This window comes from Mauremys reevesii, linkage group 4 (genome assembly GCF_016161935.1).
Source record: "Mauremys reevesii isolate NIE-2019 linkage group 4, ASM1616193v1, whole genome shotgun sequence".
Classification (NCBI taxonomy): Eukaryota; Metazoa; Chordata; order Testudines; family Geoemydidae; genus Mauremys; species Mauremys reevesii.
In genome coordinates this window covers 143,778,522-143,802,330 of record NC_052626.1, presented here as the reverse complement: position 1 = coordinate 143,802,330, position 23,809 = coordinate 143,778,522, and the positions used below count along the sequence as shown (strand labels likewise).

Genomic DNA, 23,809 nt, shown 5'->3' with positions numbered 1-23,809 from the left:
CCTCATCCACAGAGCCAGTTATCTCGTCATAGAAGGCAATCAATTTAGTCAGGCATGACTTGCCCTGGGTGAATCCATGCTGACTGTTCCTGATCACTTTCCTCTCCTGTAAGTGCTTCAGAATGGATTCCTTGAGGACCTGCTCCATGATTTTTCCAGGGACTGAGGTGAGGCTGACTGGCCTGTAGTTCCCCGGATCCTCCTCCTTCCCTTTTTTTAAAGATGGGCACTACAATAGCCTTTATCCAGTCATCCGGGACCTCCCCGGATCCCTGTGAGTTTTCAAAGATAATGGCCAATGGCTCTGCAATCACATCCACCAACTCCTTTAGCACCCTCAGATGCAGGGCATCCAGCCCCATGGACTTGTGCTCGTCCAGCTTTTCTAAATAGTCCTGAACCACTTCTTTCTCCACAGGGGGTTGGTCACTCCTCCCCATGCTGTGCTGCCCAGTGCAGCAGTCTGGGAGCTGACCTTGTTCGTGAAGACAGGGGCAAAAAAAGCATTGAGTACATTAGCTTTTCCCACATCCTCTGTCACTAGGTTGCCTCCCCCATTCAGTAAGGGGCCCACACTTCCCTTGACTTTCTTCTTGTTGCTAACATACCTGTAGAAACCCTTCTTATTACTCTTTACATCTCTTGCTAGCTGCAACAGCAAGTGTGATTTGGCCTTCCTGATTTCACTCCTGCATGCCTGAGCAATATTTTTATACTCCTCCCTGGTCATTTGTCCAGTCTTCCACTTCTTGTAAGCTTCTTTTTTGTGCTGATAGGAATCTTAAAATGTTCTTTGAGTTTTACATCTATAAAGCACAATTAACACTCATACATCCTCTCACACACACATTAATACTACACTATACTATCATTGTAACTAAGAGACTCACCTTATTTGCTGATTTTGCTGTGTTGACTCTGCTGCTGGTTTTCCAGGTTGCTTCACTCCGTTTGGCTCCGCTCTTTCAGGTCGGCTCTCCACTCGATCTCTTCATTCACTCTGCTCCTAACTGTTTTAATAGTCTTAACTATTTGCCTTTTATACTGTCCTGTCAGCTATTGGATCTTTACCGTGCATGTTTATCGCTAGTTGTTTATCACTGAGTTATTCTGCACCTTTTTGGCTTTCTACCAGTTCTATTCCTCCCTCTCCCCCCGCTCAACTTTCGACCTTTTGGCCTACTTTCAGCAGTGAAGTACCAGGTGAACTTCAGCTTCTAATGGTGGAGTGACTTTTGCCTATTCAAAATGGAAGCTGGGGACACAAAATGAAGTATGGGGAATCTTTGTGGTATCACCTCTTACCCATTAACCCCTGGCTGAGCTAGGGTGGGGCTTTGATAAAGAGACACCCCATCTCCACTGACAGACTCCCAGTGATGGAAAATCCACCCCCTCGTAGGGAAGCTGTTCTAATGATGAATTCCCCTCCCTGGTAAACACTGGACCCTTATTGCCAGCCTGAACTTTTCTCCCTTCAGCGCTCATCCTGTGGATTTTGCTCTGCCTTTTTCTGGGAATTAAACAGCCCTCTGCTCTCAGTAATCCCCTCCTCATTTAGGCTCTTACAGACCAGGATCACGTCACCTCTTAACCTTCTCGTCACTAAACAGATCATGCTCCTCCACTCTCTCACTATACAGCAGATTTTCCGGACCTCAAATCATTCTTTTGAAATAATTCTTTTGAACCATTAACAGTTTGTCACCAAACCATTTACCTGCCAGTCAACTGATCATTCAACACCCACACTCTGTGACCCCACAAAGATCCCCTCTCCTAAAGCTGCACCCTCTGCCCTTCCTGGCGTGTTTGCATTTGGATGGATGTAGCAACACTGCGGTGAGAGCCAAGTTATGGATAGTCTCCCCAGCACTGACAAGCAAACCATTTATTAAGCAGTGTAAGGGAACGGCCGCCCTCCCCAGACAGTACATTTGGAGGGTGGGGTGCACTCCCTATTGTTCTCCTGCTGGGGGTGCTGAATAGGGGGTCACACAACAGGGAGGTGTTAAGTCTGTAGCTTGTCATCGCCTTGGCACAGTGTTACTCTTTATCGCATTCGGTGCTGTATGAGTGCAGAGGAAGCTCCCTCCACCCATCACAGTGGGAGAGAGGCAGGGGCAGGGGGACGTGCCAGAGCATCACGCAGGGAGGCCTTACTGCAGAAGGCCTGCGGGATCAGATTCAAGAGGGGAGCTGAGGCGTTCGGGTCACGAATCCCAGGGGACGAAGTTAGGAGTCATAAGGTGCCTCAGAGAACACGCCCCATCCTCAGGAGCGAGGGCTTCTGCGCCTGAGAATGCCACCAGATTGCACCCAGTGCTGGCACCTGGAGAGCTGCACCTGTTACTAATGGCCCGAAAGCGATGGGGATGGTTCACCCTGGGAAGAAATCTCAAATTAAGCCCGACCTTGGGCCGAGCCCTAAACCACGTGGAGCTCAGGCGTCCAATCCCAGGGCAGGGTGAGGCAGAGTCCTGAACTGATTGCCCCATGGGCTCCTGATCCAAGCGACTAGGCCAAGCTGTGAACCACACACCGGTTGCCGTCCATACGGGAGGATCTCAAGCTGAGCTGTCAACCGTGCACCCACTGCCCTCCATATGGGCTGATCTTAGGCCAGGACTAGGCCAAGCCGGGAACGACATGCCTTGTCACCGTCTATCTGGGCGGATCTCCATCTGCTACCCCCCTGCGCTGGCCCCTACTCGATGTTGTCGTAGACCCGGATCACCTCCTGGCAGTCGCCCAGCGTGGCCAGCAGCTGGGATGCCCGCTCCATCTCCTCCTCTGACAGCCGCACCCTGGCATTGGGGATGAACTCCAGGGCAGCGGAGAGCGACTGTAGCCCCAGCGAGTCCAGCTTCTCCCGCACCTGGTGCAGTGATGGCACCTCACACACAAACTGAGGGGAGAGGACAGGACAGGGGCTGTGAGGGGCTGCAGACCTGCCCGCTGGCCCCCAGGGCCGCAGCAGAGCAGCGTGGGTGCCCACTGAACAGACAGTGGGGGCCACGCCGCCCCCACCGGACCCGATCTGTAGAGCCTGCCCCTTCAGATCAGATCATCGCTAGTCCAATGCCCGGTGCTGGCCACCATCTAACTCGCCGTCTGACCCCCATTCACCCTGCTCCTGCACTGCGGCTCCAGGGGATTTAACCTCCCACCCCAGGAATAACAGGAGCACAGGGGGGCCCAGGCAGTCACTCTGGTGGGACAGGGAGGTCAGGACGAGCCCCCAGGTGTATGCTACAGCAGCCTCGGGGCAGCTCTCACTTATACACAGTCCCCCTGGGGAAGCAGGGAATGGGATAGAGGACAGTGAGCAATGCCCATGCCAGCCAGGGAAGACCCTGAGGGGGGCTGTTTACAACCTCCTTATGCTCCCATAGCATTCTTGAGGGTAAATACAAAGCGTACCCTGCCAATGCCTCCCATGCATCCTGTATATAATCCCCGTGAGCCAGAGCTGCACCAGCCAGACCCCCACATCTCTCCCCTCTCCTGGGCCGGAGTAGGGCCAGATCCCCACGATTATTCCCCTCCCCTGGCCAGATCAGCGCCAGCCAGACCCTCATGTATCTCCCCCGTCACCTGGGCTGGATCAGAACCAGCCAGACCCCTACATATCTCCCGAACCAGATTAGCACCAGGTGGGCCCCGATTGGTGCCTGAGCAATTACATCAACCAGCTGCTGCCCCCCATTGGCTGATGGTATCTCCCGCTCCGCAGTCCCACGTTCTCCCAGCAGCCCTCACTGCTGCAGTGGACTTGCCACTGTGTTAGCCAGGGAGCCCCCGTCACACACCCACCTTCAGAACTGCTCGCTCCTCCTCCTCGTCTTCTTCCCACACATCCTGGGCCCCGGCCTCGAGCGCCAGCTCCAGGGCCTGCTCCAGGGCCACTGGCCTCTGCTGACAGTCCTGCCCGCTGACCGTGATCACCCCCTTCTTGTCAAAGCTGTGCCGGGCCCCATCGGACATCTGCGCCCTGCATGGGAAAAGGGGGACATCAGGGGACAGGGAGTCACTTCTATACAGCATGAGAGAGACCTGTCCTGGATGCTGGTCCAGGGGGTTCGTGCTTCGCACAGGATGGAGACGAGTGAGGAAGGGCTCAGAGAAGAGCCACAAGAACGATTCACCTGCCTCATAGCGAGAGCTTGAAGGCTCTCAGTGTACTGAATTTATCCCAGAGATGTCAAAGGCCCATTGTGCCCATCCAGCCCAGCCTCCCGCCTAACCCAGGCCAGGAATCTCCCGCAGCGATTCCTGCCACCAGCCCAGTAACTCCTGGCTGAGCTAGAGGGGGCTTTCAGAAAAAGACATTCCCATCTCCACTGACGGACTCCCAGTGATGGAGAATCCACCTCGTCCCTTGGGGAGCTGTTCCAGTGGTTCATTCCCCTCCCTGGTAACCATGGGCTCCTTGTTCCCAGCCTGAATTCATCTCCCTTCAGCTCCCAGCCAGTGCATCTTCCTCTGCCTTTGCCTGGTGGTCGAAGACCCCTCTGCTCTCAGAAATCCCCTCCCCATGTCGGTGCTTATAGACCAGGATCATGTCACCTCTTAACCTTCTCTGAGATAAACTACATTGATCGAGCTCCTTCGGTCCTTCGCTATGAGGCAGGTTTTCCAGCCCCCAGATTGCTCTTGGAGCTCTTCTCTGAATCCATAACAATGTAAATGGTTTGGGAAGAGGTTTAAGCTACCTCCAGTTAAGCCCTTCTTGCATGGATATAAGAGAGTCCACCCAGGGATGTGTTGTGATAACTGGGCTGGAAAATGTACCCTAATTGTGAGCTCAACTATAAAAATTACGTAAAAATTTGTAAGATGTCACAGTACCCTGTATAATCATAGGACAGGAAGGGACCTTGAGAGCTCAGCTAGTCCAGTGCCCTGCACTCAATGCAAGACTAAGTATTATCTCTAGACCAGCAGTTCTCAAACTTTAGCAACCCAAGGACCCCCATTTTGATTTAAAAATTTTCAGGGAGTTGGGTGTGGGGCAGAGGGTGCAGGCCCTGGGAGGGAGTTTGGGTGTGGGTTGTGGGCTCTGGGCTGGGGCAGGGTGTTGGGGTGTGGGATGGGGTTCGAGATGTGGGCTTGGGGAGGGATTTTGGGTGCAGGGTGCGGGCTTTGGGCTGGGGGTTGGAGGTACGGGCTCTGTCCAGGTGGCGCTTACCTCAGGCAGCTCCCGAAAGTGACCGGCACATCCCTCTGACAGCGGCTACTAGGTGGAGGGGTCAGGGGGTCTCCGCGTGCTGCCCCTGCCCGCAGCTCCCTTTGGCTGCAGTTCCCAGCCAATGGGAGCTGCTGAGTTGGCGCTCAGGGAGGGGGCAGCGTATCGAGACTCCGTGCCCCACCCGCCCCAGGGACTTGCCAGCCGCTTCCAGGAGCAGTGTGGAGCCAGGGCATGTAGGAAGCCTGCCTTAGCCCCGCTGCACCCCTGGGCCTTTAGCGTGCAGGAGGTGGTGGAAGGGAGGGGGAGGAGTTGAGGGAGGGATGGGGAGAAGTTGATCAGTGGGGCCTGCTGACCCCCTGGGGTCCCCTCAGGGACCGCCAGGGGTCCACGGACCCCAGTTTGAGAAACGCTAATCTAGACCATACCTGACAGGTGTTTGTCTAACCTGCTCTTAAAAATCTCCAGTGATGCAGATCCCCCCAACCTTCCCAGGTAATTTATTCCAGTGGTTATGAAGTTTTTCCTAATGTCCAACCTAAACTGCCCTTGCTGCAATTTAAGCCCATTGTTTCTTGTCCTTGTGACGTTATCTGATTAAAATATGATCAGGTATATTATTGTGGCTACCATGGTTATACAATTGCAATAAATCTTATACAAGTATGTCATGTAAGGTGTCAATGGAAAGGTTATGATTTGCTGACTAAGATTACCCTATTTGTATGCATGTATCATTTTAATATCTGAAGTTATGAATATTGTCTATGTATCTGTTTTTCAAATATGTTTGCTCCCGTAGTAACACCCACAAGGTATTTACATCCAGTCTAGCCAGCACACTGTGAATGGAGTATTCAGGTTGATGACCCATCAACAAATACAATGGGCCATGGCAGAAGCTTATCCCCACCTGATGGACTTTCCAGCCAGAATATTGCTAATGGCCCCTGCTATGACTCATTGAAGCATGCCAGGGCGTATGACTAGATCAGTGGTTCTCAAACTATTGTAGTGGTGCCCCCTTTCACACAGCAAGCCTCTGAGTGCGACCCCCCCCAATAAATTAACAACACTTTTTAATATATTTAACACCATTATAAATGCTGGAGGCAAAGCGGGGTTTGGGGTGAAGGCTGACAGCTCATGGCCCCCCATGTAATAACCTTATGACCTCCTGAGGGGTCCTGACCCCCAGTTTGAGAACCCCTGAACTAGATCACGTGGTGCTGAACTCCATCTTGCACCTGTACTTTTAAACAAATTGTGCTGAGGGCTTTGCTTGGAACAATGGGGTTCCCTCCATAGGGCAAGAAGCTATAAAAAGCCCTGGAAACATCTCAATTTTGCCTCTTTCCTGCTGTGATCTCTGGACTATGGACTTATACTAACAGGAGCATCCAAAGGACTGAGGACCTGCCAATCATTTGGAAACAACCAGAGACTTAACAGGCCAGTGGTTTATTTCAAGCCTGACATAAGAACTTAGCAACGTGGGTATGTATTTGATTCCTTTAACCAATTTTAACTCTCACCTCTTTCTTCTCTCTTGTAAATAAACCTTTAGACATTAGATACTAAAGTATTGGCAAGAGTGTGATTATTGGGTAAGAGCTGAGTTATATATTGACCTGGGTATGTGGCTCCTTCTTTGGGCTCAGAAGAACCCTTTGGTTGATGACATTGGTTTTAAATAACCACTCATCAGTAAGTCGAGTGTCTGGGTGTTTGAAAAAGGACTGTAATGCCTCAGGAGGCTGCAGTTCTGACTTCTTGTTAGCCAGTGTGGTGAGACAGAAGCTTAATTTTATTGCTGGTTTGGTTTATCTTATGGAAGAATAACCACCACACTGCTGACTCATACCCAGCTTCTCATCCACTGTAATCCCCAGGTCCTTTTCTGCAAAACTGCTGCTTAGCCAGTCAGTCCCCAGCCTGTAACAGTGCATGAGATTCTTCCTCCCTAAGTGCAGGACTCTGCACTTGTCCTTGTTGAACCTCATCAGATTTATTTTGGCCCAATCCTCCAATTTGTCTACGTCCCTCTGTACCCTATCTCTACCCTTCAGTGTATCTGCCACTCCCCACAGCAGTGTTACACTGTTGACTCATATGTAGCTTGTGATCCACTAGGACTCTCAGACCTCTTCCTGCAGTACTCCTTCCTAGGCAGCCATTGCCCATTTTGTATGTGTGCAACTGATTGTTCCTTCCTAAATGGAGTACTTTGCATTTGTCCTTATTGAATTTCATCCTATATTCCTCAGACCATTTCTCCAGTAGGTCCAGATCATTTTGAATATTAATCCTATCCTCAATAGCACATGCAACCCCTCTCAGCTTGGGATCATCTGCAAACTTTATAAGTGTACTCGTCTATGCCATTATTTAAATCATTGATGAAGATATTGAACAGAACCAAACTCAGAACTGATCCCTGTGGAACCCCCCTTGATATGCCCTTCCAGCTTGACTATGAACCAGTGATAACTACTCTGGGAACAGTTTTCCAACCAGTTATGCACCCACCTAGCTCCATCTAGGTGGTATTTCCCTAGTTTGTTTATGAGGTCACGCAAGACAGTATCAAAAGCCTTACTAAAGTCAAGATATACCACATCTACCCCTTCCCTCACTATCTACATGGCTTGTTACCCTGTAAGAGAAAGCTATTAAGTTGGTTTGACACAATTTGTTCTTGACAAATCCATGCTGACTGTTACTTATTATCTTATTATCTTCAAGGTGTTTGCAAATTGATTACTTAATTAGTTTCTCTGTTAACTTTCCAGGTACTGAAGTTAAGCTGACTGGTCTGTAATTCCCTGGGTTTTCCTTATTTCCCTTTTTATAGATTGGCACTATATTTGCCCTAATAACAAATGCTGATGGGAAAAGGTATGAAAGAGACAGGATGAATGACGTAGTCTAAAACAAAAAGGCCGACTAGTATAACTCAAGGGCTATGTTGAAATCATCCTTGCTAAACACCAAAGATGTGAAACTAGAAACTAATGAACCAAAATTGGTGAATCGAAAATTAGGCCTAATTGCTGAACAGGATAACAAGGGGCTGGACTATTCCACCCATCGGTACATTTTGAGGGTCCTTAAAGCAATTTGGAGGAAATATGGAAAGAACCCGATGGAGACAACTGGACCCAGACCCCTTTCATCCGAATCCTCAGGGATGTCTGACCAGACCAGGCCAAAGATAGGGACTCAGATGACATCACCACCCCCACCAGCTCGAGCTGAATCCCAGGGTATTTCTACACTGCAATTGGACACCTGCATCTCGCCCGTGCCAGTTGACTCAAGTTCGTGCTAAGGGGCTGTTTAATTAAAGTGCAGACATCCAAGCCCGAGCTCTGGGACCTTCCCCCGTCACGGGGTCCCAGAGCTTGGGCTCCAGTCTGAGCCTGAATGTCTACACCGCAGTTAAACTGCCTCTTAACCCAATCTGGCTGGCATGGGCCAGCCATGGCCATCTCTTTGCAGTGCAGACAAAGCCCCAAACATGAGATAAAATGCGATCAGACTTTAGCAGCAACAGCTTCAGCTCATCTCAACTAACTTATCTTTTAGCGCAAAGACCAGTAATCACCATCTTTGCGGCCATCTAAGAGACTGGAGAAACCCTTATTTGACGTCTAAAGACTCTCTCCAACTAGAAGGGAAGTCGTTAAAATGAAAGCCTTAGTCAGTACTTTACATCTCACAGGCTTTAACTGTTTTGCCTTCTTTTCTGAATCTTTAACAAAAGGATTTTTAGTGAGGCATTTGAGGTCTCTGTATACCAAACCCCGAACTTTGTTTCGCACTTTTGAATGTTGGACAGTGACACCAGTTAACACCTTTGGCCCATTTATTCCAGCTAAATTAAGGCCACAGGTGTGCACCGGTTTAATTAAACCCGTTTCAGTTAATCCAATGCACCTGTTCCAGTTAACCAGGGGTAACATTTCCCAAAGAATCTAAATGACTTAGGAACCTGAATCCCATTGATTTTCTAAGACTTGGGTTCCTAAAGGCCAAAAGTCACTTATGAAAATGGGACTATGGCTCCTAAACCACTTAGGTGCTTTTGATAATTCAACCCAAGGCCTTGCTTATTAGAACCTCATGTACAGCCCAGCCCTGACCCCCATGTAGACTGTATGTTCTATGTCGCCCACTTGTGGCCAGGCTGTAGAGAGCATTAGCCAGATACTTGCCTTGAACTAATGCATTGTATTTATCTCAACCACTAGACACTCATGTTTTAAGACCCAGAAGTGTCGGGTTTGGTCATTGCTTGGAGCACAGGAAGGGCCTTTGTGCAATGAAATGCAGGAACGTCAGGCCCGGCAGGGAAGGACTGACCCGTTGCGGCTCAGGATGAGCCGGATATCCTGGTAAGCTCGCTTTGCATTGTCCGTCAGCACCTCAATGAGCAGCGCAGATCCCCCAGGGCCTCTGGCTTCGTAGAGCAGGTACGAGGAGCTCTTCCCTTTGTCCTGCAGCAAGAAGGGGCTGATTCAGTTCTGCAGCTGGGCTTATGTCTTGGGAGGTGTTAGGGGGCTTTCCCTTCACCCCCTCCCCTGGGTCTTGTCATGCAGTCAGAAAACAGAAGACTGAAAATCCGAAGTGCCGGCAATCTGTGTTCCCTGTGAGCTGCGCACTTGGGCGGCCACGCAGGAGAGATTCAACTGCTGCCCAGCTGATTAGAGAGCCTGCACAGCTAGCAATGTGTGTTCAGGTGCCCCTCCCCTCCCCTTGCTCTGTACTGCAACTTCTCCCCAGATGCTCCTGCTGGCTATGCCGAGCAGGGGTGGGGAGAGGAGGGTGCTGATGTCAGGGTGTCCCGCTCCCCCCGCCCCTATACCCCATCTCCGCAGAGCAGGGCAGAGGGGACAGCCTGGCTCAGGACTAGGAGCGGCTGCAGTGTGAGGTCTGAATGGTGAGAGGCTGGGTGCCTCTCTTAAAGAGACAGTGCACAGTTCTTGAGATTTCGCCAGCAGCCAGCGCTCCGTCTGTCTCTCTCTCTCTCTCACACACACACACACACTCTTAACCCTCCCCCTGTAGCCCATCTCCTTAGAGCAGGGGCAGCGAAACAGGGCTCAGGACAGAACAGGAGAGCTTTCAGGGAGTGTCTTAAAGAGACAGTGCATGGCTTTCTCCAGCAGCCAGCACACACCCAGAGTCTCTGTGACACACACACACACACAGTCTCCTTCACACTCACCTCCCAACACACACTTGTATTATTGCCGTTACTTCTTGGTACTTCCTTCAATGCACTTATATTCTCTGTAATTTTATTCTTTCAAAGTGTGTTATTTTAGTGTTTTGACTGGTCTATTCATTTAATAATTTTTAATTCTCTCTTACACTTAAATTTAATTCTTTGAGTAGTGAGTTCTAAAATGCCTAACCTGTCCTGGCTGGACTAATAATCCTTATGGTAACTATATATATAGAGTGAGTTTTTTGTTTCTACTGGTGGCGCACATTCACACATACCTCGGTGCATATAAAATTTATTCCGCACATGGATGGAAAAAATTAGAGGGAACATTGCAGGCAATGCAATGTTTATTGGGGTTAGTTTCAAGCAAGCATATCCATGGCTCTGATGCTTGGATGTCCCTGTTCCCTATTCCCACTTCCTTAGCAGGCCCAAATATACCTGCAGTGCACGCCCCTGGTCTCACCCGTTACAATTTATGGTCATGTCCCTTTTTGGAGGGTCGTGAGTCTGGGGTCGTGGTACCACCTCTTCTGTATCCCATGGGAGGGGTAAGGAGTGAGGTTGTGTTCTGGCCAAGGCCAGGCCTTTCTTTGGCCTTTAGTGTTTCTTATGCCTCCCCCACATCCCCTCTTACCCCTCCTAACTGATTGCTTGACATTGGCTTGAGAGAAGTGCCAGGCAGCCTTACAGCCTATGCTCAGACATTATACTCCCCACCATACCCAGTAACACTTAACTTTCTCTCTCTTCTCATTGTACTAACAAGCCCATCTGGCTGGGTAGAAGTAACACACAGTGTCTTTGCTCACAGACATTAGTAAGGATCAAAAGAGTTAGTAAGGAGAAGAGCATCAAAAGTCCAGCCCAAAATTCTGCCCCTGGCTAACAAACAGGCCAATATACAACAGGAGGGCCTGGGGCTAAACAGTAAAGGCCAAGTCTCCATCCATCACCAGGCCCCAGATATATGTTACTGGTGGCTCCTGTACTACCCAGGAATGGCTCCTGCTTCCTCTCTGGATACACAGGCACAAGGGCCCCGACGGCAACCTGGAGCCATAGAAACACTCTGAATTTGTATGGTATGGAGTGGAGCACCGGTTAGACCTGGAAACTGGGGCAAAGGAGGGGGGCCTCTGGAGCAATAGATTGTAGGCTTTGCCATATGGGATCTACACCAAGGTCATAGAATCCTAGAAGATTAGGGTTGGAAGAGACCTCAGGAGGTATCTAGTCCAGCTCCCTGCTCAAAGCAGGACCAGCACCAACTAAATCATCCCAGCCAGGGCTTTGTCAAGCCGGGCCTTAAAAACCTCTAAGGATGGAGATTCCATCACCTCCCTAGGTAACCCAGTCCAGTGCTTCACCACCCTCCTAGTGAAATAGTGGTTCCTAATATCCAACCTAGACCTCCCACACTGCAACTTGAGACCATTCCTCCCTGTTCTGTCATCTGCCACCACCGAGAACAATATAGATCCATCCTCTTTGGAAGCCCCCTTCGGGTAGTTGAGGGCTGCTATCAAATCCCCCCTCACTCTTCTCTTCTGCAGACTAAACAAGCCCAGTTCCCTCAGCCTCTCCCCATAAATCATGTGCCCCAGCCCCCTCATCATTTTCATTGCCCTATGCTGGACTCTCTCCAATTTGTCCACATCCTTTCTGTAGTGAGGGGGCCCAAAACTGGACACAATACTCCAGATGTGGCCTCACCAGTGACAAATAGAGGGGAATAATTACTTCCCTCGATTTGCTGGTAATGCCCCTACTAATGCAGCCCAATATGCCATTGGCCTTCTTGGCAACAAGGGCACACTGCTGACTCATATCCAGCTTCTCATCCACTGTAACCTCTATGTCCTTTTCTGCCAAACTGCCACTTAGTCAGTTGGTCCCCAGCCTGTAGTGGTGCATGGGATTCTTCCTTCCTCTGCACTTGTCCTTGTTGATCATCATCAGATTTCTTTTAGCCCAATCCTCCAATTTGTCTAGGTCACTCTGGACCCCATCCTTACCCTCCAGCATATCTACCTCCCCCACTAGTTTAGTGTCATCTGTGAACTTGCTGAGGGTGCAATCCATCCCATCATCCAAATCATTAATGAAGATGTTGTACAAAACTGGCCCCAGGACAGACCCCCTGAGGCACTCCGCTTGAAACCGGCTGCCAACTAGACATCGAGCCATTGATCCCTACCCGTTGAACCCGACGCTCTAGGTCCATCTAGCCCTGTCTCCTATCACTGACAGCACCCAGAGCCTAGACTTCAGTCCAAGGCCAAACATCTACGCGGCAATTTCATAGCCCTGCAGCCCAAGCCCCATGAGCTCGAGCCTAGGGTGACCAGACGTCCTGATAAAATCGGGACCGTCCCGATATTTAGGTGTTTGTCCCACCGGCAGCAGTCGCCTTTCCTCTCCCCTGCCCCCACCCCGCTGCTCCACTGGCAGCACTCGCCCTTTTTTTTTTTTTCTCTCTGCCGGAGGACCCCCCACCCCACGTGTCCCGATATTTCCTCCCTCTCATCTGGTCAAGCCAGGTGACCCAGGGCAGCCACAGATATTTAATTGCTGTGTAGACATACCCATGCCAGTGTTCCCTCTCATTTTTCCCACCCACGTGCGGAATGAATTTTGTTACGTGCACCAATATGGAGGTGATGTGAGACACCACAAAATTAATGTGGCGTGGGTGGGGCCAAGGGGTTCTTGTGGAAGGGGGCTCAGCGTTGGGGCAGAGGGTTAGTGTGCGGGGGTGTGAGGGCTCTCACTGGCAGTGTGGGCTCCGGGGTGGGGCTGGGGATGAGGGGCTCAGGGCTGGGGCAGGGGGTTGTGTACAAGGGGTGAGGACTCCAGCTGGGGGTATGGGCTCTGGGGTGGAGATGAGGGGGCAAGAATTTAGCAAGATTCAAAGAGGGACTGGATATTTCTACAGACCACAAGAACATCCAGAGCTGGAATAATGAATGCAAACAACTTCTGGCAGGGATATTACAACCAAGCTGAGACCTCACGCAGGATCATAGAATCATACATTATTAGGGTTGGAAGGGACCTCAGAAGATCATCTAGTCCAACCCCCTGCTCAAAGCAGGACGATTATCCCCACATCTGCTACTGAGGGATTCTTACACCTGCCTCTGCAGCCTCTGGTAATGGAAACAGGACACTGGAATGGATCAGAGCAGAGGTGTGTCCAGTCTGGCAATTCCCTATGACCTAAGTGATTTGCCCAAGGTCACAGAGAGAGCAAGTGGCAGAGCTAGGAATAGAAACCACAAGTCCTGTAGCCCAGCCCAGCACCGAAGCCACAATCCCAGTCTCGTTCAAGATTCCCAACACCCCTCTGCATAGCCTGGCCCGGCCCACAGAATGCAGCAAGGCTGCAGCCCATGAGCCCCTCTGCCCCCCCAACCTGAGATGGCAGCACCTGGCTACATACCCCTCCCTTGATGGCCGCCTCAATGGATGCTTTGGGCATGCTCTTGCTCCGGCACTGCTCGATGATGTTGGCCAGGTTGGTGTTGAGATCAGGGTTGGGTCCCCCCTCTGCAATAGGACAGAAAGGGGGTGTCATAAGGGAGACATGGCTGGGATCCCATTCCAGAGCAGTCCTGACTCCCAGCCCCCATTGCTATAACCCACCAGCCTCCCCTCCCCTCTGAAAGCCAGGGATAGAACCCAGGCGTCCTGATGTCCCTGGTGACCCTCTCTGCTCCAAACCACGTGTCCCAAGACCCTTCCTCTCTTCAGCCACCGTTAGCTGTTACCCCAGGGACTGGGCTGCCCCCCTCTTATGTGAAACAGCTACTAGAGTGGAGCACAGACCCAGCCACTTTACAGGAGGTGCTGTAGGACAAAGGAAAGGTCCAATGGAGGAAGGATGAGAAGGGGAGAGACACTACCCCACAAACCAGCATCCTCTGCTCCAGCAACCAGGGAGGATAAGAGAGGTTAGGGGGTGCTGGGGTTAGGGGCAGCAGGGTCAGTGCTAGGGGTCAAGGCTGGGCTGGCAGGGCTCTGTAACGCTCCCTTCTGGCTGGGGCTGTGTCACACCCAGGAGCCACCTCTCCCACCCGGTACCTTTCACAGCGAAGCGCAGCAGCATGGTGAGCCTCTGGAAGAGCCGGCTGCGCTCGGCATCCCGCGGGCCCTTGATGTGCTTGACCTTGGACCATTTGTTGTGGCCGGCGGGGGTGGCACCTGAGGTGTGCAGGGCCCGGCATGCTGAGTGGGGGGCAGGGACAGTCAGCCTGGGCGCCAGCTCCTTCAGCGCCAGCACCGAGGCCAGAACACGGCACCTGTATGGGGCAGCTGCCCTCCCCATGGCGCTGGGCAGGGACATGGGGGTGAGCTCCTGAAACACACACACAGGTTACACAGCTGGGAGGGGAGCTCCTGTAACACAGACATAACACACATACTGCTCAGCCCCCCCCCCCCATACACACTACAGCCAAGTGTGAGCTCCTGTAACGCTCATACACACACACAGTTCTCCTCTAACACACACATTACACAGCAGCCGGGGTGTGATCCCCTGTAACACACACACACCACACAGCCAAGCAACAAACACAGCCCGAGCCGTCTCTTACTGTGACACACACGCTGCACAGCCTGGCCGGGGCCCTCTTGTTCCCACTAGTCCCCGCTCCCCTCCCAGAGCCGGGAGAGAACCCAGGAGTCCGGGCTCCCAGCCCCCCACGGCACAGCGGGGACCAGGCTGCCCCGTTACGGGCCCCGGCCGTCCAGGCAGCAGGTGCTACAAGCGCCCCACGGCCCGACTCGGGACCCAGGCGTCCGGGGGGCTGGGCCGGAAGGTCCCTGCGCTGGGGCCTCCCCCGGCTGCTGGAGCCGGCGGCGCAGGCGCGGGGCGGAGCGGGGCCAGCCCGGCCCCTGGGTCCCAGCCCGGCCCGTGCGCAGGCGGGTCCCGGCTGCAGCCCCAGCGCGGGGAGCGGGCGAGAGGCGGCCCCGGGGAGGCAGCAGCCGCGGGGCGGGAAGTCGCTGCCGGGCGGAGGAAGCGGCCGGGGCCGGAGCCGAGCCCGGCGATGGCTGCAGCGGGGCCGGCGCAGGTAGGACGCGGGCGGGGACTCCCCGGCCGGGCACTGGGCTGGTCCCGGCTGGGGCCGAGCCGAGGGGGGCCGGGACCCGGGTCCCTCCCGCGCTAGTGACCCCGGGGCCGGGGCTGCAGCAGCCGGAGCGCGGGGGCCGGGGAGCGGCGCTGGGGCCCCGGGACACCCCCGCAAACCCGGGAGCGTCCCTGGGGCCAGGGAGGGGAGGGCGTTGGCCCTTTCCTCCTGGGGGAGCGGGGGGGGGAGTGTCCCTGGGTCACAGGTGCTGGGCGGGGGGGTCCCTGGGAGTCGCTCCCCTAGAAACCGCGTCCCCTGCCGAGACTCCGGGCTGGGGGCTGGAGCGGAAGGTGCTGAGTGTGGAACGCTTGTGCCAGCAGCTCCAGGTGGCGTTTGAGGACGTCGCTCTGTATTTCACCCGGGAGGAGTGGGAGCTCCTATCCCAGCGAGAGAAGCATCTGTACCGGGACCAGATGCTGAGGAATTATTGGGCCCTTGTTTCCCTGGGTAAGGACCAATTGCGCTTCTTTTTAACAGCTGTGAAATGTCTGGGTTCCCTCCATACCTCGGCATCTGGCAGGGAAATAATGGTGCTGCTGCTGCAACAGCTCCCCACCTCCCCCAAAAGAATGAACATAGCACATTAACTTAACAACTGTGCAGTTGAACAATGCTTGCACCCTATGTGAAAGAACTGGTAGCTCTGAATGGCGCCACCTGGTGATACCTGCCATGACATGTGGCCGATGCCTTAATGACATACTGCAAACTGTTTTCAACAGCTATAAGATGGCAAAGGAGCAAAGTTCCCTTCTTCCAAAATCTTCCCCCGTGGTACATTTTTCAGGATGTTAGCAGAATGGGATATTTCTATGGAACATCCATTCTAGAGTTCCCCTAGTAAGGATTTAAAACTCAACCCCCACTGCAAATTGAGACGGGTCATAGACGCAGCTGCTTCAGAGTATGAACTGAACCTGCCTGGTGGGAGATAAGAAGAAATCTCCTCTAAGGAAGGTTTATTTTGTTATTCTCCTGCTTGGGATCTCTTGCACTTTCCTCTGAAGCAGCAACCGAGATCAGTGTCCCATTGTGCCAGGTGCTGTACAGACACACCCTGACCAAGGTCGGGGCCCTATTGTGCTGGGCTGCACCAACATATAATTGAGCCCCTGCAGCCAAAACTTTAGTAATAAAACTTCCACCCCAAACAGGCTATTCAGATTCCAAACCGGACTTAATCCACCGGATCGAGGTAGGGGAGGCAGAGCTCTGGATCCAGGATGCCGAGGACTCCAGGGAACGCTCCGGGCCTGAGAGCCCCTCCTCAGGTGAGTCATAATAATCAAGTCCCTTCTGATTTACACACCTGCTAGTGAAGGGCTCCTTGATGTAGAAGGCAAAGGCAGAGTGAGATCCACTGGCTGGGAGCAGAAGGATTCTCTGCACCTTGAGGTCTTTAAACCACGATTTGAGGACTTCAGTAACTCAGACATAGGTTAGGGGTTTGTTACAGGAGTGGGTGGGTGAGATTCTGTGGCCTGCGTTTTGCAGGAGGTCAGACTAGATGATCATAATGGTCCCTTCTGACCTTAAAGTCTATGAGAAGGGAAACTAATTGAGGCTGGGAATTAGGGGCCAATGTTTATCTTGGTGGGAATGAACCACTGGGAGAGCTCCCCTCAGGACACAATGGATTCTCCATCACTAGGAGTGTTAGACCCTCAGTAGAGGTCTCCCTACGGGATGGGAAGCAGGTAGATACCGGACACAAACCTTACTCACTCCACGTTCACACCCCAAACAATTTATCCCAGAGTCCAAAGGTCAGAATGAGCCCGATGGCCAGTTGAGATTCCTTCTGATCATAAGATGCAGAGAGCCGGGGAAACCACATCTGTATCCACATGGGGCTCTGGATCAATAAACAACTCCAATTTGCAGAAGTCACAGGCAACCATTTATAGTCCATTCTGTCACGTCCTCAGTTCTTTGCCTTTGTTTACTAGGTCTTCTACCCACACAATTCCAAAGAGACAATCCTGGGCGAGCTGCCATGATCCCAGGCGTGCCATTTCCTCCAATTCTTGTACAATTTTATATCAGTCCAGCTGGTGGTGTTTCCTTTTCTGTTCATTTTCCGTGTTTTTCTCTGAACAAAACAAGATTGTTTTTGCACAGATAGTTCTAATAGTCCTTGACTGTATGTTCTTGCTTTGGTTGCCAGGTTGCAATGCATGTATTCATGTCAAGCACGCGTCATTCTGTCCCACAAATAGTCTAATGTATTTTTCCCTTCGATCCATACCTCCATCCTAGGGGTGCTCCCATATGTATATCCATGTACCCCTAAATTTCCCCAAATATTCAAAAAACTTAAAAGCCAAAACCCATATTTTCACCCTTTTTAATTATGAGGCTCCTCAATATTGAAGTCATGGCCATTATTCCATAGGAATAATATTAAATGCTTCCAGCCGTATTATTCTAAATACTTTCACTAACCTCTTCTATCTTCAATCGAGCTCCGGTATTATTTTTTTGCTTCCTAAAATATAACGCACACAACACAATTCTTCTACTGAGCACAAAATGCAGAGCAAGCATAAACAATAAACCAATTATAAAAATTGTAGCACCGTATCCATGCTCCAAATCCAAGATCCGTACAGGATAATCTCCATGCAATTGGGCATTCCTTTCCCTCTGTAAGATAAACTAAAAGAAAGGAATATTATTTAATCTTTAGGCCATAAATGTAATTGTGATGTATGGACTCACTTTCCCTTTTCCCCCTTGTTAATCTGCACCACAGTAAATGAAATTTTATTCATGATGGAAAATGGTCCAACCCCATCTAGACTCCAGGACATTATTTTTCTATGCTAATTTCAAATACATTACTCTATCTCTGATTTTCCATAATTTACTGTCCTGAGCCACACGAGAATCCACAGAGTCTCTTGCTTTTTCAATGGCGTCAATCAGTTTAAATTCCATTTTCTTAAGTTCTATTGGTAACACCCTTACCCATTGGGTAACTGATACCTCCTCCTCTTCTTCTGGGTACAGTAAAGGGCTCCACAATCTCATAGGCCTTCCAAAGAGAATTTTATAAGCCTGGTAGCCAGTACCCAGTAGATCACTACTTCGGATGGCCGCCAATACCATTCACAATTTATCATTCCAATCTTTGCCAGTTTCTTGCATTACTTTGCATAGAGCTTGTTTAATAGTTTGATTCATCCTTTCTACTGTCCCTAATGATTGAGGATGATAGGGCATATGTAGTTGTTGCTTTATTCTTAAAGCTTTTAATTAACTTTTAATTACTCCTCTTACAAAATGTGGTCCATTTTCTGAATCAATTACTTTTGGAATCATAGAAGATTAGGGTTGGAAGAGACCTCAGGAGGTCATGTAGTCCAACCCCCTGCTCAAAGCAGGACCAGCACCAACTAAATTATCCCAGCCAGGGTTTTGTCAAGCCTGACCTTAAAAACCTCTAAGGATGGAGATTCCACCACCTCCCTAGGTAACCCATTCCAGTGCTTCACCGCCCTCCTAGTGAAATAGTGTTTAACTCCCCCTAGACCTCCCCCGCTTAATTTTCCATATCTACTAAACATACTTTTTGGCAGTGGTCTGTGCAGTATGATTTCTGGTGTGAATCGCCTCCACGCCTCCAGAAAAGGAATCTACTATCACTAATAGTATCACTTATTATCACTAATAAATACTGATTCCCCCTTTGGGACTTAAGCAATTTATCAATATGATCAGCCTGTATTCTACTCCATGGCCCCACAATTCTTTGGTGCAACACGGGTCTCGAATTCAGTGGTGTATTCCTGTCTGCTGCACACCTTATGCAGTTTTTAACAAACTTTTGTATGTCCTTTCGCACCTGAGGCCATATTCCAATTTGTTTTACCTTAAAGAGAGTATTCTCTATTCCTTGATGCAGTATCGAGTGACACAGGTTAATAATCTCTTCTCTTTGAAGTTTGTCAGGTACTCACTTTTCCTCTCCCGTTTTTTTTTTATTCAAAGCATGGCCACCTTGTATATTCCAGTTTCCCCATCTTTCCTCAGGTTTAACCTCCTGTTTTATGACTTGAGCTCTAATAACTACCATAACTCCCAAAGGTTCCTTTGCTGCTAATTTAAAAAAAAAAAATCATTCCTTTCTCGCTTTTGGTGACCTTTAATGCCTTACTCTTAATTTTCCTGGGTATTTTTTTCAACCAATCATAGATTTCCAATCCTTCTTTTGGACCAAATTTTCCCCCTCAGCTGTTTCCCAATTATTCTTTTTCCAACTCCCAATCCAGAATAACAGTCCTTGTATCACAAGTCTGAATCCATAAAGACACTCTGCAACATTATTTTTCTGTTTAAGCAGATCACTAAAAGCTCTGAGCTGAAGTCAGACTCCTAGAACCAGAAATAGTTTCCCCATCAATTTGTATAGCCGCATATCCCATATATTTCTTGGAGTTCTCATGGTATGAACTACCATCTGTAAACAAAACTCTTTTTCTCTGAGGTTTAACACTTCATCTACCGGGGGGTGCTTCTTCAGCTAACTTCAGTTCGGTTTCTGGAAGTGGGCATTCATGCTCCTCTCCTTCCGTCAGGAGGACATAGGGTAACATCACGGCTTGTCTGTTATTCTACCAAGTAATATCTCTGTTAGTTAACATCAAGGTCCACTGGGCCATCCTGGCATTCAATACTCCTTTCCCCTGCATAAAATATATTTCAGGGGAGAGTGAGGTGTTTGCATTATAACAGGGGCTGTGCCAGTAGTCAAATCAAAAGCTTCACTGGCCCATACAGCAGCTAAACAGTCTCTTTCACAGATCCCAAACTGCTGCCCCATAGGGGTTAATCTCCTAGACTCGTACGCTACCAGTATTAACTTCCCGTCAATTTCCTGCATTAGTACCGATGCTAGACTTTGTTGGGTTGCTGCCAACTTAATCACAAACAGCTTGTTTATCGCTGGGAATTTCAATGCTGGAGCTTGCATCAAGGCTTGTTTTAAATGACCGAACGCGTTTTCTTGTTCAGGGCCCCGCTCCCATGCTCCTTTCTTTTTTAGTAAACGCCACAAGGGTCCAGTGATAGCGGCAAAATTCCAGATGTTTCCTTAAATAGTTAAATCCTCCTAACATCACCCTCAATGCATGAGAATCCTCTGGCCTTGTTAAATTCATTAATGATTTCACCTTTTATTGATCTACCTGAATTCCTTGTTCCCCTAGGGTCACCCCCAAATAATTCACTCTCCTCTGTACTAGTTGGGCTTTCTCTTTATTAGCCTTGAAACCCGTTTCCTGGATGAGTTTCGACACTTTTTTAGTCCGCTCAGTCACCTCTTCTCCAGTGTCTCTGCCCCCCCCACGAATATGTCGTCTACATACGAGGTGACATTCTCCCGATCCTCTTTGGATAATTGATCCAGCATTCACACCGCATGTCGGTGCGCAATAGCCAGAGCGCAGTGTCGGCCCTGGGGAATTTTTAAATAAGTCCCGTTGTCCCTTAAAAGTCAATGCAAAGCAGGCCCAAGAATCGGGATGCAATGGGATGGTGAGAAAACAATTTGCCAAATCTGTGACAGAGAACCCTTGTATTCGTGCCATCACTTGAAGTAGATCTGTTACTATTGGTGCCATGGGCAAGTAGCTTTATTAAAATCCACTGTCAGCTCCAGTCTCCTGCGGCTTTTAATACGGGCCAAATTGGGCCATTGTATGCAGAATTCCCTTTTTCAATCACTCCCTGTTGTTCTAATGATTCAATTATTTTCTGAATTCCTGCCTCTGCTTGCACAGGATATTTATATTGTCTCTGCGGTGGCATGCTGTCCCCCAGGATTTTAACACATGCTTTGATTTTTACCATATCTGGCTTTATTCCTAATCCATACATCAGGAAACTCCTTTACCCACATCCTGTTGATCCAGTATAATCTCCTCCACTGCTTCTGCAGCACAGATTCTTGGAATGTACCCTGCTGTCAGGACGCTTTCCGTCCAGCCGGGCACAAGCCACAGAACTGCATTCGTTAAATCCAAAACGAACCGATTCCTCTTTTAAAAAAAAAAAAAAAAAAGGAGTCCCCAATATTACTGGCTCAGCTGCCGGATCTATCTGAAGCATTTGTTCTTTACAACAAATATCCTCCTCTCTCTCTGGGTATAGCTTTCTACTGTATGATACGTTTTTCCTGTCATCTGTGCATCTCCCATTCCACCTATCCATATCTGCTCCCCTCAGTTTCAAATACCTCCAAGCAATATTCCGAATCACATCTACTCCTTTCTGGGGCTCGAATTAACCCTTTCATCCCTTCCACTTGATGGTCTAATTTATCTTTGTCTGCCTTAATCTTTTCCCAATCCACCATTCTCTTTTCCAATTCCCTGTTTTGTTTCCCCATTTGTTCTAACTGAGTTTGCATGATCTGTGCCTGCCTCACTTCCCACTCCAAATTTTCCTGGCAAGTCTTGGTATTCTCTTGTAATATTTGTAACTCCGCACAGATTTCCCCCTTACGTGCTATTGACTTTTTTACAGCTTCCCACAACAGCCACACTATGGCTGTTTGCTTTTTACTGGCATTAGGCTTGTACAGCTGTACATATCTCTCAAACATGTTTTCTAAGATATCAGTCATTACACTGGGCTCCACTGTGCCCTTCTTTGGTCATGGACTCACAGGCCTGTGCTCTCTCAGCCCCTCGCGATCCTAGGGAGGAACCCCTTCAGTGCGACAGACCTTCTCGGGGGTCCACTCTCTCTCTGGGTAAAGCCATAGGCTCCTCCGCCTCCTGGATCCGCAGCTCTCAGAGCCTTCAGCATGCCCGTCTCTCGCTAATCCCCCTTCATTCGACTGCTCCCCAGTCACTCACTACATGATGCTCTGTCCACGGGGTGCAGTTTATCCCACTCCTGCCACTAGTTGTCACGGAGTCACCGGGCCAGTGCTCTGGAACTACTCAGTATGAAGCCAGTCAGGACTCTGGGGGAGCCTCCTTCTCTGAGCATAGCGTCTCCAGGGCAAGAAGCTCGCACAGCTTCAACCTTCCTGGTCTGACCTCGGGGCATTCAACATCCCCTTCCACACTGTGTGCTTCCCACGGCGAGTCCGCCTGGGCAGGGCTCCTGGGGAAGCCAGAGGGCCTTGCACCCCAGCTCTGCAGTCAGATGCGACTCCCAGCCAGCCAGTAAAACAGAAAGTTTATTAGTCGACAGGAACATAGCATAGGACATAACTTGTTAGCACAGAAATCAGTGACTTTCAGCCAAGTCCATCTTGGGGAGTCCTGGGCCAGAAGCTTTGGACTCCCCCTCTTCCAGTCCCCCAAAGCAGACTCCCAGCAACTGGACCTCCGACCCTCCCCCACCCCCCTTGCGTCTTTTCCTTGTCTTTGTCTCACTTCCTGGGCAGAGTGTCACTTGGTCATCACCTGGTTGCATCCCCCTCCTGGGTCTCAGGTTACAAAGGGCACCGGTTATAGCATACATGCAGACAGCTGGAGCAGCCTCACCTGCCCCAGAGGGCTTAGCCAAAGTCACACACCCCTATTCCCACCACCGAGATATTGGTGCAGCACACAGGGAAACCAAGGCACATATCATTCATGCCAAATGGTAAAACTCACATAGGCTCAACAGTAAGACTTACGTACAACATAACAAGGGGAAATCCCCACTTCGTCACAAGCCTGTAACATATTACATGGATGGGTGTGTGTGTATGTGTTTTACACACACACACGCTCTCTCTGCTCCCAACAATAGTAGCTTTGCCTAGCCTATATTTCTCTACTTTGTTTACGAGAAGGTCATGTAAAACAGTATCAAAAGCTTTACTAAAGTCAAGATATGTGACATTTATTGCGTCTCCCCTATCCACAAGGCTTGTTACCTGCCAAAGAAGGATATCAGGTTGGTTTGACATAATTTGTTATTGGCAAATCCATGCTGACTGTTAGCTCTTACTTTATTTTCTTCTGGGTGCTCACAAATAGAATGTTTGATTACTTGGTCCATTATCTTTCCAGGTACTGAAGTTAAGCTATCTGGTCTATAATTCCCTGAATTGTCCTTATTCCCTTGCCTATAGCTAGGTACTATATTTCCAGTCCTCGGGTCTCTCTACCATCCTCCACAAGTTCTCAGAGATCATCACTAATGGTCAGAGATCTCTTCATCCAGTTCCTTAAGTATTCTAGGGTGTATTTCATCAGGCCCTGCCGACTTGAAGACATCTAACTTGTCTAAGTAATTCATAACTAT

The 23,809-nt window shown here is 50.0% G+C and overlaps 2 protein-coding genes across 3 annotated transcripts in view; one reads left to right on the top strand and one right to left on the bottom strand.

Annotated features, from left to right (window-relative positions):
* LOC120404059 (zinc finger protein 420-like) overlaps positions 1-23,809 on the top strand; it is a 34,541-nt gene that overhangs the window by 7,536 nt on the left and 3,196 nt on the right. Inside the window, exons 3-6 of the mRNA XM_039536068.1 lie at positions 2,727-2,881; positions 14,989-15,499; positions 15,874-16,003; positions 16,711-16,827. Of these exons, the coding sequence (XP_039392002.1) occupies positions 2,727-2,881; positions 14,989-15,499; positions 15,874-16,003; positions 16,711-16,827 (913 nt within the window). The remainder of the gene's footprint in view (positions 1-2,726; positions 2,882-14,988; positions 15,500-15,873; positions 16,004-16,710; positions 16,828-23,809) is intronic.
* LOC120403198 (translational activator of cytochrome c oxidase 1) lies at positions 1,877-16,078 on the bottom strand. 2 transcript variants are annotated; one of them, XM_039534049.1, is made up of 6 exons: positions 16,062-16,078; positions 14,508-14,781; positions 13,867-13,973; positions 9,554-9,687; positions 3,817-3,994; positions 1,877-2,908 (listed from the first exon to the last, which is right to left on the bottom strand). In XM_039534049.1, exons 2-6 carry the CDS (start codon positions 14,767-14,769, stop codon positions 2,708-2,710), a joined length of 882 nt encoding a protein of 293 aa, XP_039389983.1. In that variant the 5' UTR covers positions 14,770-14,781; positions 16,062-16,078; the 3' UTR covers positions 1,877-2,707. The 2 variants fall into 2 exon arrangements, with proteins under 2 accessions (XP_039389983.1, XP_039389982.1); XM_039534048.1 differs by lacking the exon at positions 16,062-16,078 and adding an exon at positions 15,023-15,157.

Excerpts from the sequence above, each read along its gene's own strand:
- LOC120403198 (XM_039534049.1), bottom strand. The coding sequence starts at position 14,769 with ATGTCCCTGCCCAGCGCCATGGGGAGGGCAGCTGCCCCATACAGGTGC. Across the intron at positions 3,995-9,553 it reads CTCATCCTGAGCCGCAACGG|GGCGCAGATGTCCGATGGGG; the intron begins GTCAGTCCTTCC and ends TTTCCCATGCAG. Across the intron at positions 2,909-3,816 it reads AGGAGCGAGCAGTTCTGAAG|TTTGTGTGTGAGGTGCCATC; the intron begins GTGGGTGTGTGA and ends CTCTCCCCTCAG.